General features: G+C 36.5%; 1 protein-coding gene and 1 long non-coding RNA gene across 22 annotated transcripts in view; one reads left to right on the top strand and one right to left on the bottom strand.

Annotated features, from left to right (window-relative positions):
• The window catches only part of Dnah6 (dynein axonemal heavy chain 6), a 284182-nt gene that overhangs the window by 73106 nt on the left and 192535 nt on the right, over nucleotides 1-18541 (bottom strand). For 19 of the 21 annotated variants that reach the window (XR_007342085.1, XR_007342086.1, XR_007342087.1 and 16 more), the window contains 11 exons: nucleotides 17619-17759; nucleotides 16000-16242; nucleotides 14553-14720; nucleotides 13296-13531; nucleotides 12061-12322; nucleotides 10488-10611; nucleotides 9761-9957; nucleotides 7469-7672; nucleotides 6652-6777; nucleotides 3673-3837; nucleotides 1170-1237 (listed from right to left, as the gene is read on the bottom strand). Coding sequence is in view for 18 of the 21 variants with exons in the window: in XM_015499875.2 (XP_015355361.1) it covers nucleotides 1170-1237; nucleotides 3673-3837; nucleotides 6652-6777; nucleotides 7469-7672; nucleotides 9761-9957; nucleotides 10488-10611; nucleotides 12061-12322; nucleotides 13296-13531; nucleotides 14553-14720; nucleotides 16000-16242; nucleotides 17619-17759 (1934 nt within the window). In the remaining 3 variants the exon portion in view is untranslated. The remainder of the gene's footprint in view (nucleotides 1-1169; nucleotides 1238-3672; nucleotides 3838-6651; nucleotides 6778-7468; nucleotides 7673-9760; nucleotides 9958-10487; nucleotides 10612-12060; nucleotides 12323-13295; nucleotides 13532-14552; nucleotides 14721-15999; nucleotides 16243-17618; nucleotides 17760-18541) is intronic. The other 2 variants (XM_048787438.1, XM_048787444.1) reach the window with 2 other exon arrangements.
• LOC125611845 lies at nucleotides 4725-17730 on the top strand. The gene is made up of 3 exons (XR_007342088.1): nucleotides 4725-5128; nucleotides 6518-6668; nucleotides 17596-17730. It is a non-coding gene; the product is annotated as an uncharacterized LOC125611845 (long non-coding RNA).

Below are 18541 nucleotides of genomic sequence, written 5' to 3'. Positions count from 1 at the left end.
TTTTTTTTTTTTTTTTTTTTTGGTACTGGGAATTGAACCCAGAGGCACTTAACCACTAAGCCACATTCCCCAGACCTTAAAAAAAAATTAAATTTTGAGATGAGGTCTCGCTGAGTTGCCTAGGGTCTCGCTAAATTGCTAAGGCTGGCTTTGAACTTGCAATCTTCCTGCCTTAGCCTCCTGAGTCTCTGGGATTATAGGCATGTACCACCATGCCCAGCCAAATTATATATAGTTTTGAAAATGGTTCCAAATTTTATTTTCCTTTAGAGTTAATGAACACATGCACATATTCACATATTCATATGTGTGTGTGTGTGTGTGTGTTAAACGCAGTCATGCAGTGTGCTGTAACATTTGGTCTACAATGAACTTCATATATAACAGAGTCCCATAAGATTAAGTTGCCTAGTATTGTAGCTGTATTTGTGTAACTATACTTTATTTTTTCACAATAAAATTGCCTAATGACATATCTCTCAAGGTTGTATCCTTGTTAGTAAGTGCAGTATGACCATATATATGTATATATCTGTGTGTGTGTGTGTGTGTGTGTGTATATACATGTAAGTATATTATGGCATATTTATACAGATATACTTAGTTTAAATAAACATTAACATTATTATTTTAATAAATATTTTTAAAATTTTGCCTTCTGAATATCTTGGCTAATTCCAAAGATTAATAATTCATAACCCCATTTTTGGGATATGGGAATTTAATCACATACAGAATATACTGAGGAAGGGATATTTATTTTTTGTGAAGTGGACAAATGTAGAAACAATTAAGTAGGAAAATATTAAGAGACTAGGGAAATGAGAAAATTTGGAGTGCTAACTTTTTCACAGATTTGGAGCAGTGAGTGTTTAGAAACAATGGAACAACTGAATTCATTCACTTGTCAAGATTGGAGATCCTAGTGAGAAAAAGAGGCAGGCTGGGCTGCCAGCCTTGCCTAAACAATGGGTAGGAATGATCTTGAGAAGATATGACAAGATTGGTGACTGTAAGCAATTGTGATGAAGAACTTGGCCATATAATTTTATCTTTTTGATTTAGTCATGTGTGATTTTTTTACGTTAAAATTTTTTCTTCGTTAAAATTTCTAAAACAAAAACATTAGGAAACTCATGACATCCCTGATTCCCACACTCCTTTTTTACCTTAACAACTGATCCTCCAGACCTGATTTGGTTACAGTGAAATTGATGATGGTAACTTTAATACACACCTGGAAAAGAAGTATGGAGTACATAAAAATGTTTAAATGCAAGACTAGTAAAACAAGAAGTGCTTGCTTTATCATTATTAATAAATAATGGTGAATGTGTCTCAACTCTGATTGTTCACACAGGCACACCCCTACACACTCAAGCATAACATGGCTTTCAAAATTCTGATTTTCCTCACCGGTGTGAGTAACATTTTTGTTCCGCAAACCTCACAGTTACAGAAGTCTACGTGATGAGTTAGAAAAGGGTTAGAAGCAAATTTTAAAATCAACAGCTTCAGTTCTAATTCTAGCTGAACACTTGGGTGAATGTCTGATGTTGGACAAGTCATTATCTGTGTTAAGCTTTTAGTTCCTGATATTTAAAAACTGATATAATAGTAGTAACAATTCATAGGGGAGTTGTGAGGACTAAATGAGGTAAAATAATTTAATTATAGTAATTAATTTATAGTGTATTTGTTAAACCAAGCACTACATATTTTATCTCAATGTTTTTATGGAAAATTGTTATTAATGCTATCATAATATTCTTACATCACTTGAACAAATCAATAGCAAAAACCAATAAATACAATAAGCCATGCAGTTAACATAAAATATAAATCCTTCATGGTTATGGTTTAATATGAGGTGTTCCAAAAAGCTCATGTGTGAAATAATGTAAGAAAGTTCAGAGGTGAAATGATTGAGTTATGGGAGTCTTAAACTAATCAGTGCATTAATCTCTTGGTAGGGATTAACTAAGTGGTAACTATAGGCAGGTAGGGTATGAGTGGAGGAGGTAGGTCATGGCGTGTGTGCCTTTGGCATATATATTTTGTCCTTGTTGAGAGGGGCTCTCTCTCTCTGCTTCCTGGTATCATATCCTGAGCTGCTTTCTTCCACCACACTCTTCTGCCATGAAGTTCTGCCACACTTTGGGCCCAGAGCAATGGAGTTGACTTTCTATAGACTGAGACATCTCAAACCATGAGCCCCCAAATAAACTTTTCCTTTTCTAAATTTATTCTTGCCAGGTCTTTCGGTTACAGCAGAAAAAAAAGTCATCTAAAACATTTGAGGTAGTCTTTATCTCCATCTCAGAGTTGATTAAATTGAGGATCCTGAGATGGGTTGGGTCTTGTGTGCAGCACTCCCTCTCAAAAGTTAAACGAATGAGAAATCAAAGAGTGCAAGTTAACACTCTGGTCATTTTTCTAAGCTCTGAAATGGAACTTGGGAAATGAGCCTTGGTAGTGGTTGTATAATTAATCTCCTCAAGGATGACAAGGAGATCTCTGATGTAGCCTTTTAATGATCCTTCTCCACATTAAAAGTGTGTCAATTTCATTCAACATGACCACATCTAGTGAAGACACAAGTCTATGAGAAAATTCAATAAACAAGATAAAAAAATGACACTATTTGGAATGGTATGTTCAAGAATATTTGGGGGGGGGGTCCTGATGTAAAGGCCTTTCCTTATGAAGACCCGAAGAATGTGAAAATGTGCCCATACCTGGGTAGCACTCAGGGCACCTGGGGTAAGGTGGACAGGCAGAGCACATGTGGGAGGGGAAATGTGGAGTCCCACTTGCCTTCATTTCTTTTGCAAATGCCTTCGGTTCTAGAGCTCTAGAATAGGGGTTCTCCTGCTTGCTGTGTGGCTCAGGGATGTATGGAAGTAGGGCTCACATAGTATCCCTGAGAGTCTACAAGCATCAGGAAGATTACAAGAAGCTGTTCCTCCCCTTTTTATCTCTAAGTACAGACACTGGACATCTGGCTCACGATTCTCTAATTTTATTTTCTAAATTTATTCTTGCCAGGTCTTTTGGTTACAGCAGAAAAAAAGCCATCTAAAACATTTGAGGTAGTCTTTATCTCCATCTCAGAGTTGATTAAATTCTCATCTCTACTCTATTACGAGAGTTTTCAAGCAGACCACCACTTTATTTGGGGGTGTATGCTATGGGCTTTCACACTTAAACACTGAATCCCCACCAACCCTGCCAGCCACTGCCATGGACTTTTAATTGAGCTCTGGTTCATTTATCAGCCACAAATAACAAGGGATAATAGGGACATAAATAGTCTTTGCTGAAGGAGAGAGGAGAATGATTAGAAGGAATGGTGACCACAGTTTATGAGGAGCAGCTGTGGACCAGAAGGGAGTTGGAGAAAGCACAATGCTGTGCATCTGGGACCCAGTGGGCAGGGGCTTGATTCCCAACTAGATGGAGAGGAGAAGAGTGACTGGAGTTAGAATCAGAACTCAGAAGTGAAACCAAAGGAGAGACATGGATGGAAAGGGGGCAATGGAGAGGGAAGAGGGAGAAAAAAAAGAGGGTTATTAGTTTTCCTCCCAAAAGATAGAAACCCACCAAACTTTAGAGACTCACTGCACACAATAATTCCAGTTAGGGTGATAATTTCAGACTAGAGGTCCATACCTCAGGCAGATAGTGAGGATTTGGCATCTTGGTTGTCATATAGAACCTGAAGTTTCTGTCATAATCAATATCTGAGTCTCCAAGGCGAATGAGTACTCGTCCACCACTGATGAAAGTTTGTTTCAAAAGAATAGGTTCTAGAGATGGATCCAAGGTTTCTTTGAGCTTCAAAATGGAAATAAAACAATGCAAAAAGCAAGCAGTTACAATGGATGGCATCAACTTGTCAAAATTCCATAGGTTTCAAGTTTACTTTGAATAAACCTTATTCTACATAATGCACCCCTACCTCATACTGCCATAGACTCTCGATTAAGCTTTGATTCACTTATTAGCCACAATATTGTTTATCCCTCAAAGCAATTATGATGGTTGGTTAGAACTAAGGCATGCAAGAATTTCCCATGGACCCTACAGGGTCACTTTTATGTCAGGTGGGGTCCTATGGTTTTTAAAATTTGACTATAATTCATTGTCAAGAGCCATCTGTGAACTATGTGTGGACCAGATTGGCATGGAAGGCTATTGAGTGGGAAAATCTGCTATCTGAGAACTTACAGTGGCACCCTGCTATAAGATGGCGCCAATACACGTGAACTCTCACCCAGCTCTGCCAAAGGTTCCACACAGCACTAGAAATGGGGTGACCTACTACAGCCAGCCAGCCACACAACCTCTCTGAGATGGGTATGACCTAACAAGATGCCAATCAACCTGTTGATTGCAAGACATCATGAAGCAAGACTCTATTCCTAAAACCTGAAACCTTATCTCTGCCTTTGATGTATCCCCTTAAATAACCACAGGGGTCATTTTCTAATTGTTAAGCTCCAGCTTCTGTGTGGGCTGGGCCTATCAGGTGCTCCAAACTTCCTTTAAAACTATTTTTTTCTGACTGTGTCTTTTGTTACTCATTAATTATTCTAGACTTTAATTTTTCTCCAATAGTTTATAACCTCCACAAGCAGAAAGAAGGACCCCTTAGTGAGGTGTTGGCCTCCTCCCCATAATCCACAGTAACAAATCATTTCACATTGTGACATGAAACTACACACATTAACTCTTACTTATTCTTATCCATGATAAAATTTTGTTATAAATATTCTGTTCTATTTTATTAATAACTGGTGATCGAGATAAACTAAATTTCTTTCATACCCATGAATGGATGGAGACCAAGTTTGCAAACACCGCCCTAACAAATGTAGAAATCAGCTAGATATATAATGCTAATGACCCCAAGACCCAGAGAGAGGGAAGGTCCAGTTAGAGTGTCCTGTTCCTGAAGGGGCCTAACTCCTTAGAGTGTTCATTATATTTGTAGTTAAAATACTCTCCTTTCTAGGGGCAGAACATTATAGAAGGACTTCTGTCAACTGCCATGAGTGAGAAAAGTCTCTCAAGACCTCTTGAGTCACAAACTAAACCTGGGTTCCAGAATTCAGCTTGGACTAAGGTAACTGTGCCAAAGTTTGTCAGACACCTCACTCTCTTCTGTGACTTCTGAGTTTGAAGGAGGATCTGGAATCCATTACAAAACGTTTTCTGTGTTGCTAAATGCCAAAGCTTGGCTACAACAAGGCCCCTTGTGCTCTTTATGGCTTGAGTGGGGAGTATTGTAACTTGCTATGAATTTTCTAGGTGGCAAGGCAGCACAGTTTGACCTTTTTAATGTCTCAGTGTCCTCACTGGTAACATGGGATAATAATAGCAACTACTTCATAAGTTTGCAGGGAGGATTAGTAAGTTAAAACACTGAGAACCAAGTCTGGAAAGGAGTGCACATGTTAATTAGTGAAATAGTGAATTAGTTAGTGAATGATTACATATTATTATTGCTAGTCACCATGCAAAGGTTGCAGCCAAGTTGCCCCAGGTAGTTCTGTTTCCTGAATTTTCTGATTTTCTGCTGATCAGAGATACTTTTTCATACAGCTAAATGGCTCACAGCCCATGTGTTTGCTTACTAATTCTCCTCTTATAAAAATGGAATGATAAATTAAGGATAATACACAGCCATTAGCCATCTCTTTGTGCCTATGGCTTTTTATTTGCTGATCCCTTTCCCGGGAAGCCCTTCTCACTGAGCTCCTCACATAGTTGAGCTCATCACAGAGGTTAGACCTTAAGTCTCAACACAGATAATGGGACTATAAAAATTCTGGTCAGACTTGCTCTAAATCCTATCATTCCTTGAATTCATTTTGATTCCTTAGACCTTGCAGACCTTCATGGAATGAGTTTCTGTCAATTTCTATTCCCATAGAAAACAGGCTCCCAATGCCTCTTCTTACTGGCTATGTCCACACTCTGCTTATTCCTTCAAAGCCCTTATTACAAGTTCTCTTCCTCCCCCACTCTCTTATTTTCTATCTCATCTACTTTTTATCTGTTTTCTACCTATCCTCAACTAGATTCTAAGTAATCGAGGACAGAAACCACATCTACATTATTTGCCGTTTGTTCTCAAATGTTTATTGATTGAGTGAACAATGTGAAAAACATCTGTTCTCCGAGTGATATCTGAAGAAATGGAACATATAGACTCAACAATTCCCACTTTTAAACAATAGTTATTCTTAACACTCATAACTTAATCTAATTCTGACGTGAATCCTACATAGAAAATAATGTTCACACATACTAGCATGTCTTATGACTTTACATCATTTGTGTATGTAGACAGTGGTTCCTGGGGGCACTGCTACTTTGAATTTTTCTGACCTTTAAGGTACACAATGAAGTCTAAGAATGAGCAGTGTCAGAAAACAGAGGCTATCCCTCTTAACTCCAAAACAATGACTGAAGCAGAAAATTCATTCAACCAACTGATTCTTCCTCCTAGAAAAAGTATCATTTAAGGAACAAAGCAACTGGTTTGACAATTTGAAAAGAAAGTTGACTGGTGTCTTTATCATGATGTGGATGTGGCCTATAATCTAAAAGTTAGAACTAACATGAGAAATGTGAAAAGCAAACCTCTTCCAGTAAGACAGGTAAGCCAAGTCGGATGGAATTTTCAAGAATTCGTAAGAAATTACTATCTGTAAGCTTAATGATCTTTAAACCACTTTTGTTTTCCTTGTTTCTTATCCAACGGTTTGCCTGTATGAGAACGCACAGAGCAGAGCATTTGCTTTAGAGTAGGATACATGACTAGAAAGTGAAAGTTGTAGAATAAAGTTTAGAATTTTTTTTTCAATCTAGAAACATTGAAAACATTTTAAAAAGAAAAAAAAAACTCCTTTCCCCAATAAAAACACCTATCAAGCCCAAATTAAAACAAATTCAGAAAAGAGCCATCCAGAAAAAAGCCCATACTTATCTTAGTATTCAAGTTTCTTTCTTGCTTTTACAATGGCTCCCTTTTCTGAACCCTGATTAGTATAATCTGATCTGTGGATTTAGGAACACAGATAATGGGACTATAAAAATTCTGGTCAGACTTGCTCTAAATCCTATCATTCCTTGAATTCATTTTGATTCCTTAGACCTTGCAGACCTTCATGGAATGAGTTTCTGTCAATTTCTATTCCCATAGAAAACAAAAAACTAATGGCCAATCCCCTAAACTTAACCAGTTAAAATCAAGATAGAGAACACTTACCCACATCCCTTACTTTCTATGTCCATAAGATGAGGAACCCACACTGAAAGAGCTCCAAACTCTCCTCCAGGTCTAAATTTCCATGATCTTATAAATATGTTAAAGTCTACTTTTATAATTTTTAATAGATAGATCAATATTAAACAGAGCTAACTGGCTACTTTTTAATCTCAAGCATTTGTTACATACCTGATCTTGGGGATCAATCATCAAAGGCCACCGTCTCCCATGAGTAACCAAAATGCCATTTTCTGTTGATATCATGTCACGTGGCAGCCCATCAGCGTTCCATTGCCGTATTTCATAGGGATCTCCAAGTATGTTAATGAGACTGAAGGAAGGATCAATTGGGATGTCCAGAGACTGGCAGTCCTGGATCCAACACTCTATAAGCTGAAAAGGGAGGAAAATTTACATGTATAATCAGGAATACTCAGTAAACTAGGACACACACAAAATATGAAGGGCAGAGGAAACTAATATGTTATGGTTTAGATATGAAGTGTCCCCCCAGTAACTCATGTACTGGAAATATGGTATCTATTTTGGCAATGTTTAGAGGTGAAATGATTAGATTACAAGAACTGTAACCTAATCAGTGGATCTATTTGATGGCTTAATAATTTGAATGGATTACTAGGTGGTACTTGTAGGCAAATGAGGCATGGGTGGAGGAAATAGGGTTACCTGGGGGTGAGCCTTGGGGATTGTATTCTGTCCCTGGCTCCCTATGTTCTCTCTCTTCTTCCTGGCTGCCATGAGCTGAGTAACTTTCCTCCACCATGCCTTTCTGCCATAATGTTTTGCCTCACCTTAGACACAGAGCAATGGAGCTGGCTGATCAAGAACTAAACCTCTGAAACTGTGAGTCCAAAATAAACTTTTCTCCTCTAAGTTGTTCTTTCATGGATACTTTGGTTACAGTAATGAAAAGCTGTCTACCATGCAGTGGCTGGAACAGGTAGGCCCTACCAGTCTCTATAGACATCTTGGAAACAGGATGGGACACTCCCCTCCCCCCAAAATGGACTAAAAATCAGGAGACCTGGTGCTAGAACTAAATAATTAACTATGCTCTTGGTATTTTACTCCCTCTGTTTGGACCTCAGTTTTCTCACATGTAAATTACTGGGTTGTTAACAGTAATTTTCAACCAGGGTTGTATTGCCTCTCTTGAGAAAATATGGAAGCATGTAGAGAAGTTCAGGGTTGTCATAATGATTGTGGGTGCAACTGGAAGTATTTCATAAAAATAACTATAAAATCTTTCCCAATATTTTTTTCCTAAAAAGTGCATGTAGATGGGAATTTTATTCCCTGATAAATAATAAGTTTTTCATAAAGATGAAAGCCCACCTGGGAATGCGGCTTATTGGCTAAGTACCCCTGGGTTCAATTCCTGGTACCAAAACAAAAACCAAAAGCATATTAAAGGAAAATATAATAACCTTTAATATTATAAATATAAAAATATTTCATAATATTTTACAAAGTCAGATAAGGAGAGAATGATCAATCTTGCTTATGGGCAGAGATACAAGAATGTTAAATATTAGCAAGTGATCCAAAGTGACCATGAACAAATATCATAAGATAAATATCATATGGCATTAAAGAATTGTTTAACATTGAAAAATCAATTATGTAAGTTATCACATTGACATACCACATAGACAATGGAAAATATTCAATAAAATTCTGTACCTACTTATGATTAAGAAAAAATTTTATTTTCATACCAGGTATTGAACTCAGGGACATTCAACCACTGAGCCACATCCCCAGCCCTATTTTGTATTTTATTTAGAGACAGGGTCTCATTGAGTTGCTTAGTGCCTTGCTAAGTTACTGAGGCTGGCTTTGAACTCATGATCCTCCTGACTTAGCCTCCTGAGCCACTGAGATTTACAGTCGTGTGCCACCATGCACAGCTAAAAAAATTTTCTTTTCTTTTTTTTTTTTTGCCAACTGGTTTGAATCATAGCTCCATGGCTTATTAATTATTAAATTTTAATTTGGGTAAAAATAATCTAAGCTTTATATGAAAAAGGAAACGAATAGCTTAAAGGAGGAATGAAAAAAAAAAAAAAGATGAAAGCCCACGAAACCTCAAATTAATCCTGCTCCCTCCCATTTCCCAGTCGTCCGGAGCAGGACATTGTATCCTGGTTGATTTTACATGCTAGTTCTGACAAAAAAGTTTAGGGACTTACTATCTCATTCACTTCCCCCAGGTTCTTATGTTGCATAAGTGGTAAAGAACTTTCTAAGACTGGAGAAGGAAAGGAAGAAACATGTTAAGAAAGCCTAAGGGTGGACCAATGGGAAAAAGGGATCGATCCTGTGAGACATGTACATTTCCACTCTGGTGAACTCCATAGTAGAGAGCCTCCATCTGACCTCAGAAAAATGAACGCTTCTCTGTACCCACCCAGTTTCAGCTGCTTCTCACCGCTCTTTACAGACAGGAGGTTTACTCACTGATTGCCTGAACTGGGCTGTGAAAGCCCCATAATAAGCCACACAAGCCGCTGCTATAAACACGTTCCCAATGATGTTCGATATCTCCTCCTGAAATTTCTCTATGCTTTCTTCCCATCGAACCTGTTCATCTCCTAACGCAGCTGTCAGCTTTCCAGCACGTAACAGGCGGGCTTTTGTCAGGGCCATATTCTTTGCTAGAAAATATTAAGAACCTTAGATTATTCAATATTTTAGTAAACTATTAAAAGTTTATATACTTGCTTTTGTTTGTAGCATAATTAGCATTATTTAGCTAATTATAGCAATATATTGCTAAGAAGTATCACACCAATTCAATATTATTTCCCATTTCAGAACCAAGTCAAAGTTTAATTTTTCCATTTCAAGAGCTCTTTTTAATGCTACACTACTCTAACTGAAGATGGCTTTCTCTTTGCCCTATAATATTTGTGTGTTCTCAGTGCCTTGTAGCATTTTTTTTGTAGATAAAATTTATCTGTTGCTCTGAGTTTTAATGCAATATACTCCAAGAAGCTATGTTCAGATATAAGATGTTGAATACATACAATATATGTAGTTTTTCTCATTTTATACTAGGAAGCTAATGAAAGACGTCTAAATGTATTCTACATGTTGAATAAAAGCCAATATCAGATTGCCTGAAAATTTTCAAACTTTTAAAAATCAGACATCTATAACAAAGCAAATTTTATGAGTTACTTACCCAAACTTTCTTTTTCATTCACACCTTTGTCATATTCATCTTGTAAGGCTCGTATTTGATCCTCCACTTGTCTTAATAATGCTTGCTTTTCTTTTAGGGTAGCTATTGTAACATCAAGTTCAGCCTAGTAAAAATCAAGCAAATATTTACAAATAGACCCACAAAGAAGGCTGAATTTGCCCATTTATATAATAAAGATTTTTTTATGTTCCCTTTTTCATGTTTGTAAATATTTTGATATATTGTACAAAATTAAAACATTTACTGAGTAAAATACAAGAGCAGAACCAATCTAGACCAAACAAAAAGTCCAACAAAATAAGTCATAAAAGGAATAGAGAAACAGCTGTGCCAAGCATATGAGATGAATAAATTACTACAATGGATATTAATTTTAAATGATAAAATAAATATTCTTAGAATAATGAAAACTAATTTTTCCTTACTAGTTCTCTGTGTCAGGGGGTAGTGAACTTATGGCCTGCAGGCCACCTCTCCATTGATGCTTGCTTTTTTTTTTCTTTAAATATTTTTTTTGACAGAGAGAATTTTTTTTTAATATTTATTTTTTAGTTTTCGGCGGACACAACATCTTTCTTTGTATGTGGTGCTGAGGATCGAACCCGGGCCGCACGCATGCCAGGCGAGCGCGCTACCGCTTGAGCCACATCCCCAGCCCTGATGCTTGCTTTTGTACAGCCTATGAACTATGAATGATTATTACATTTTATAATAATTAGAAATAAACACAAAGTATTTTTTACATGTGATATTATATAAAATTGGAATTCTGTTGTCCATAAATAAAGTTATATTGGAACATAGCCATTCTTATTGTTTATGTATTGCTAATGGCTGTTTCTCTGGGCAACAACAGAGTTGAGTTCTTGTACAGAGATCATGTAGTCCACAATAAAATTGAAATATTTAGCCCACAAATTGAAATATTTACTATTTTGATCTTTTAAAAAAGTTCCTATTAGTTCATTATAGTTATATGTAACAATATAACTTATGAATACATTAATTTTGACATATTCATAAATGCATATAACATAGTTTGCTCCAATTCAATTCTCAAATATCTGGATTTTCATAGAAAATTTTTGCTTATTCCTGCTCTCTATTCACCATTATTTTGGTAATCTGCTCCTCTAAATGATCATTCTTTGTTCTTGGGAAGACTAAGGACCTCACACATGATTGTGAATTAAGCTGGTTCTAAAATCTCAGATAACACATCAGGTGTGGGGATATTTAGCAAATAGAAATGTAGATCATCAGATGATAGAGGAACCTCAAAAATATCATAAACATAATTTCTCTTTTTTTCAGATGAATTATACTAAGGACTTATTTTTCTTTAATGCTAAAAGAAGGATGACTTTAGAGAAAACTTAAAAAATATATTAAAAAAAAAACCCTGCCAGCTATTGTTTGAAATAAAAGCTGGTTTTTCAAGTGTTGTCACTATCTATATTGCCTAGCATCAAAGTGGCACTATACAGAGAGCTTGGATGATTGATGATGATGGCCTTTAAGACTCCAAAACATCATAATATGGATAACATACCTGGGCAGCACGGAGTTTTTGTCTCTTTGGTTCCACTTCCTTGACTACTCGAAAGTACAAATCCATCGCTCTTACCCACATGCACATGGATTTACATGCTTTGGATACTTTCTCTACTTTTTCAGGAAGAAAATCAGGATTATTAATATACTTTTGAAGCTTTGCTATTATTTGAGGCTTTATGTTTTCCTTATCATATTCTAAAAGCCTTCTTAGAAAGTTAGATTCGCCAAGAAGTTGCTTTGCTGTGGGCCAATCAGGCCTAAAACACAGAGATAACAAATTAACAAAATTATAATCAAGTAATATATGAACAAAAGAGATGTATTCCTCTGAGAACATTACAATATCATCCCAACAGATCGGTAGTTTTAATCTCAGTATTGTAATCCCAGAAGTTGGTAGTTCCATGCATCACCCCATAAAACTCAGATTTGGTAGAGAAAGAACTATAAAATAATAGAGTGGAATTCACACTTCATCTCCTTTGCCTAGTTGCAACCCTTAAAATCTCTTTTAAATAATAAAAAATAATGCCTGGGACTTAGGTCTCTTGGTCAACCTTGCCCTTTAGAACTTTTGCCATATTGGTCTTTATACTGTGAAAATCTGATTAGGTAAAAAATGTTCAATGGTTCTCAGTTCCCTCTGCATATGGGGACTCTCTCAGAGATCCCTGAGACCTACCATTGTGCCAACCTGAGGGTCTGTAGGGAGGCCTGGTGGTTAAGGGGTATTTCTGGTGCTTTGCTCGTTTTACATAGAAAGGTTTCTTATAACATAATTTGTATTGAAAAAAGGATTTTATTACTGAAGAAAATTTGAAAACCACATCTTTAAGATGAAATTTGGATTGCTTGGTGTATCATACAAGATTTTTCATGATGTGATCACTGCCTTTTTACTCAGCCTCAACCCTATTTCACAAGTATAATAAGTGCCTGAGCTCTCTTTACAGGCACAAACTGTGTGCATCATCTCCCAAAAGATCAGCTTGTATCTCTCCATTAAATTGTCTGCATCTTATAATGAAAAAACCCATCATTTTAACTTCTATAATATAGTACAAAATAAATGTTGGAAAAATTGGTGAATCAATTTGTTGAATGGCCAATCAAATTAATGAGAGGTTAGAGAAAAGAATCAACATACATATATAAAAATATGAAAATGGAGAAAAATAGTAAAGAAATATCACCAGATAATCTAATAATTCAAGCTTTTGTATTACTCACTTGGCATTCAAGAGAATGGAGATTGCTTCCATTACAGTCATGACCATATCTGGGGGCTTTGTAAAAACCCTGATTTCAGCTATATCTGCTTTATCTAAGGAATCCAGTGCTCTATTGGCAGCGTCAAGTGCAGGCAATGCTTCTTCGAGGTCTCTCTGAGCATCATCAGCTATTGCTTGGGTTTCTTGAGCTTTCACTTTTGCTATTGCTTCATCTTCTCGCACAATGTTACGGACCTAACCATTGAAATGTGACTGCTTAGGTGGTCTCATTACACATTGAGCATCCCTAATCAAAAAATCCAAAATCTGAAACGTTTGAGCACCAATATGATGCCACAAGTGGAAAATTCCACAACTGACCTCATCTGATAGACCACAAGCAAAATGTAGGCACAATAAAAGATTATATAAAATTATGTGCTATAAGGGGTATATAAAACACAGATGAATTTTGTGATTATACTTGGGTCCCATCCCCATATCTCATTATATATATGTAAATATACCAAAATATGGAAAAATCCAAAATTCAAACTGTTTCTGGCCCCAACCACTTGGGATAAAGGATATCCAATCTGCATTTGAATTCCAATATTTTATTTTTTGTTTATTTATTTTGCTTCTGTGGATTGAATTTAGGGGTGCTTTACCACTGATCTATATCCCTAGATCTTTTTTTTTCCCCTTAGTTTTGAGACAAGATCTCCCTAAGTTTCCCAGGCTGTCCTCAAACTTATGATCCTTCTGTCTTACCTTCCTGAGTCTCTGGGATTTCAGGCATGTGCCACCAAGCCCTGTTGAATTTCAGAGCTTTAAAACAAAGTCAATTAATAAGCTGTATTTACCCTTTGGATTAGATTAAAGATGAAAAGGAATTAACTAGATTGCATTTGATGTTCTGTGTTCATCATGTACCACATTGACAGAATTAAAGAGATCAAATTTTTATATAATAAGTAGTTACTTCTAGGAGAGTTGCCTTATATATGTTGGTGGTATTTTTCTCAGAACTCTCTCTGCCCCACTCAGTGAACTACAACCAATTCTCTGGGACAGAACTAGGCTGATTTGGTAAAGAGAGATTGTTTATAGCTTAAAAACATTGCTAAATTTCTAGAAAAAAATAGTATTGCCAAAACTATTTATTTAAACGACACCTAATATTTGACTGATATATAATAAAATAATCTGCTCATGGGTCACTCCATATAAATGATATATTACCTCACCTACATTATCAGGTAATATATCATACCTGATCAGCACTTTCTTGATCCACTGCCAATTTTTCCATCAGGGTTTCAACATCCTGTGATTTTTTCAAAAGCACAGGTTCTAGAGCTGAAAGTTCTAATTTCATATTATCTACCAGTATATTTGTTTGTAGTAGCTTCGTGAGACCATTCTTCACCCGATCTCTTGCCTAAATGACAACAAAAATTTCTATTATAATGAGCATTATAAATTACAGGTTTTACTGGCCTCTGTTACTCATAAATTAATTTTATAGCTACAGAATTAGTACATCAGTTTGTAATACTTCAAGTTGTAAAATTTTTGCAATTTGCAAAGTCTTCAGGTAACAGAACTCTAGGAAATGGCCATGCCATTTTCCACAATGTGTGTGGATACATGTCCCCTGGTTACAGCTGTGGGACATCACATCACTGGACTGTGACTCACTGAGGGCAGTGATCACACTGCATTATCTTCATTCCTCATGGTAGCATGTTGAATGAATGAGGTATAAGTTCAGGCAGGGATCCCCAGAGGCCTGGGAGTTTGTTTACTCTCAGCAGGGTTGAGACCCCAGGGAAACAAGGTCCTGGACACCTAACTCTAGTTTCTATATCTGAATCTTATTCCCCAGGAGTGAAAAATTTTGACTTGTACCAAAAGAGTAGGATGTGGTAGAGGAGACACCTGGGAAGAACCATTTTTTTGAAAATGAATCAGAAAGATTGGTTCAAATAGACAGTTTTCAAAAATACCTGTCAAGTTATTTTACAAGAGCATACATTTATTTTATGACGTAAAAATCATTTGAAAAACATTTTAAATATCTATTGGGAAATGCTTCCATTTTTACTGTGTTTAAACATTGAATATTTTAGACCATGTTAATGGTCAGATGATGTTGCTAATGTCAGCCTCTATTTTTTGAACACCTCATATATCTTTGATCATACTCTAAGAACTTCATGAACAATATCTTATTTAAATTCCAGAGAAATTCAAGAGGGATATTTAGATATTTTAAAACTTATTTCCTACTAAACCTTAAAGAAATTGTATAACATGCTCAACAGAAAAAGTTACATGTAGTTTGTCAGACACTCAAGTCCTTGGCACATGTTAGACAATTAAAACCTTATCTTGATTGCTTAAAATAAAGTTTCCCTCCATATTAAATACTGCAGAGATGACCAGATCTCTGCTTAACTTTAATGCTATTACTATGTCCCTGTCATTCTATTGAGTCAAGGATACTTATGTAAATGATAGAAGGAAAATATAAATATCCAGGAATAGGGAGCCCTTGGACTGAGAGCACAGGACCCTTTTTTGGTCACATTTCAGGTTGTCAAGGTCATAGGACTGGATGAAAAGGGCTCTAGGCAGGTACACAGATCATCCTCTCATTCCCAAAGTTTTCAGTTTGAGCAAAAAACCCCCCACAAAATTAATGGACTGAAACATACTGAAATTAACTGCTTCTTTTTCTCAGTCAACATAGTCAGGTAGAGATTGATGAGCTCTAGGTAGGAAGTGGGCGTCGTGTAGTACCGCCGGCGGAGCTCAGTGTAATAGCGGTCTGCTGTTTGGGAGACACTCAAGTGAACATTGACACACATGAGGGAAAGCTTTTCTTTCAGTTTGTCATTTCCAGTGTCAACAGTTGAGAAAAACGTCTTTGACACAGAAAGAAGTGCTTCTCTGGGCCACTGTAAATAAAGAAGCAATCTGGAAAATCTGTTGGGCATTTCAACAACATGCAGAGTAACAAGTGAGAAAACAATTTCTCTGGAATTTTTCCTTGTCTAGTCCCTCCTTTCACCAAGTTATCTCTTATACATGTTTCTGGTGCTCAGTAAACTGAAATGGCTCTCTCTGTTCATTAGAGAGGGGCCCAAATCTGCATTTGCTGACTAATATGTTCCTAGGACAGTGCCAGACATACAGAAGTTGTCCAACAGATATTTCTTGAATGAATGAATGTCTGTATAGTTTTAGAATTCCATAAACAGAATCATCTGTTATGAGGACCTCATTACCTCACTCTATTTATTATACAGTTGTGGTGTCAGGACCATCATTGTAGTCATGATCCTGCACACATCTTAACTCCTTTGCTTTTTTCTTATTTCTTGAGCTTGCCTGAACCCTAGTAAAACACAACTCTCTGTTATTCCATGCCTGCAACTGAGCAGGTGTAGCTGACTAGAGAAACAAAGCAAAACAAAAGAAAACAAAACAAAAGAAAACACAGTCATGTTTGATGTACCGCACTTAAAATTTACAACTAACTCCTTAATGCAGCCCAAAATTTCTTCCACATTGTCTAACACTTTGGTTTTGTGCTCTCTTAAGTGAGTATTTCATATCCTACTTAACTTCCTTTGACTGCTCACTTCCTTTTTCTTCTTTATCCTCAATTTATGACTTTGTTTTCCCTCATCAAAAAAAGAAAAGAAAAAGAAATAAGGCAAACAAATTCAGTGAGCCTTTACCCCTGTGTCTTCTGCCACCTGGGTCTGTACCCCTTGTCCTATTACTCAGGGAAAGCTGTTTATGCTTTCTGCCCAAGTCAGCCTCTTAATTGATGATTCAGTTATTTACTAAAGGATATTGGTTCCACACATTTAGTGTTGTATACAACATCATCAATATATTTCTGTTTTTCTAGAACGTTTTCACCTTCATCACACACACATGCTGCTTATATTTCTCATTCAAAAAGACTTTATTCTTGATCTCATAAGCCCCTCTCTCACCCTCATTTCTCTGCTTTCATTTCGACAAAACTTCTTGAAGTTGAAGTTGTTGCCTATTATCACTGTCTCTGATTCCTCTCCCCTTCTCTTTTGAACCCTCTCCCCCATCATCCATTGAAATAGCTCATCAAGATCACTGATAACTTCTGTACTGCTAAATTCAAGATCTCCTCTTTCTTCATAAGTTCTGTTTTGTCTTTGGCTGATTGTCATTGTTATCCCTTGTATGAATAACTTTTAAAGTTAATTCAAGTACTGTGAGTTATTTTCAACACATTACTTCTCTAAAATCTCTTCTTAAAGAGCTGTCCTACTGAGTCACCAACCTGGACAAACCAGTCAATTGTGCAGCAGTTCACAAGAGATGGGAACATCCGGCATCGGGACCGAAACGCCTCTCCAACTGGGCTCATGCAGAGAACAATGTGCAGTTTTTGACGAACTCTGCTGATAAAGTACTGAAACACCTGACAAAAGCAACAATGTTTTTCAATTTAAAATAAGGATGAAAGTAAGTGTTGGCTAATCCATCTGAGGCTAATGCATTATTAAATAAAAATGCTAGCACAGTAGATATGTGAATTACTGTGTTGAACATCCATTCCAACTAGAGAAGTTGTCCAACAGATATTTCTGGATTGAACGAATGACTTACAGTTGGAAAGATTAAAAATGACATTTTGCAGACTTCATTTCAACTAGGGTTCTGGATGTTATTTAGGTTATCCTCATTGGTATATTTGAGGAGAAAGAATAGCCAAAAAGATGAAGACCCAAGAAGAAAGAAAAAGATTGGGGTAGATAAATGAAATCACAGTATTGGAGAAATGGAGATGAATGGTAGTTCCTGAGAGAGTGAGAGAAAACACATTTCTGTTTCACTTGTGCATAACATTCTGATACACAAGGGGATCAAAAGTACTAGAACCTCCCACTAGCCCTTCTCAGGAAGGACACTGCAGGGGTGAGAAATAAACTTGGACTTAACGGAGAATAAGGGAAACTGTCCAGTTTGGACAAGTCTATGATCTCCGTAGGGCCGGAGGGTTTTTACTTTCTACTTCCATCACTTTTCTGGAAGACTGATGAACTCACACTTTAGACATAGAAAATAAAATGCAGAGTTACAAAGAGAGCTAATTATACTGAAGAAATTTCATTCATGGATCCGTTAAGGGGACTTAGAGATTGTTAAATTAAAGTTTAAGACAACTTTATGTTTAGAAAGCCATGGAACTATTCTGGCATG

This window comes from Marmota marmota, unplaced genomic scaffold, assembly GCF_001458135.2.
Source record: "Marmota marmota marmota unplaced genomic scaffold, marMar, whole genome shotgun sequence".
In the NCBI taxonomy this organism is placed as follows: Eukaryota; Metazoa; Chordata; class Mammalia; order Rodentia; family Sciuridae; genus Marmota; species Marmota marmota.
This window is presented reverse-complemented; position numbering and strand designations above follow the sequence as displayed.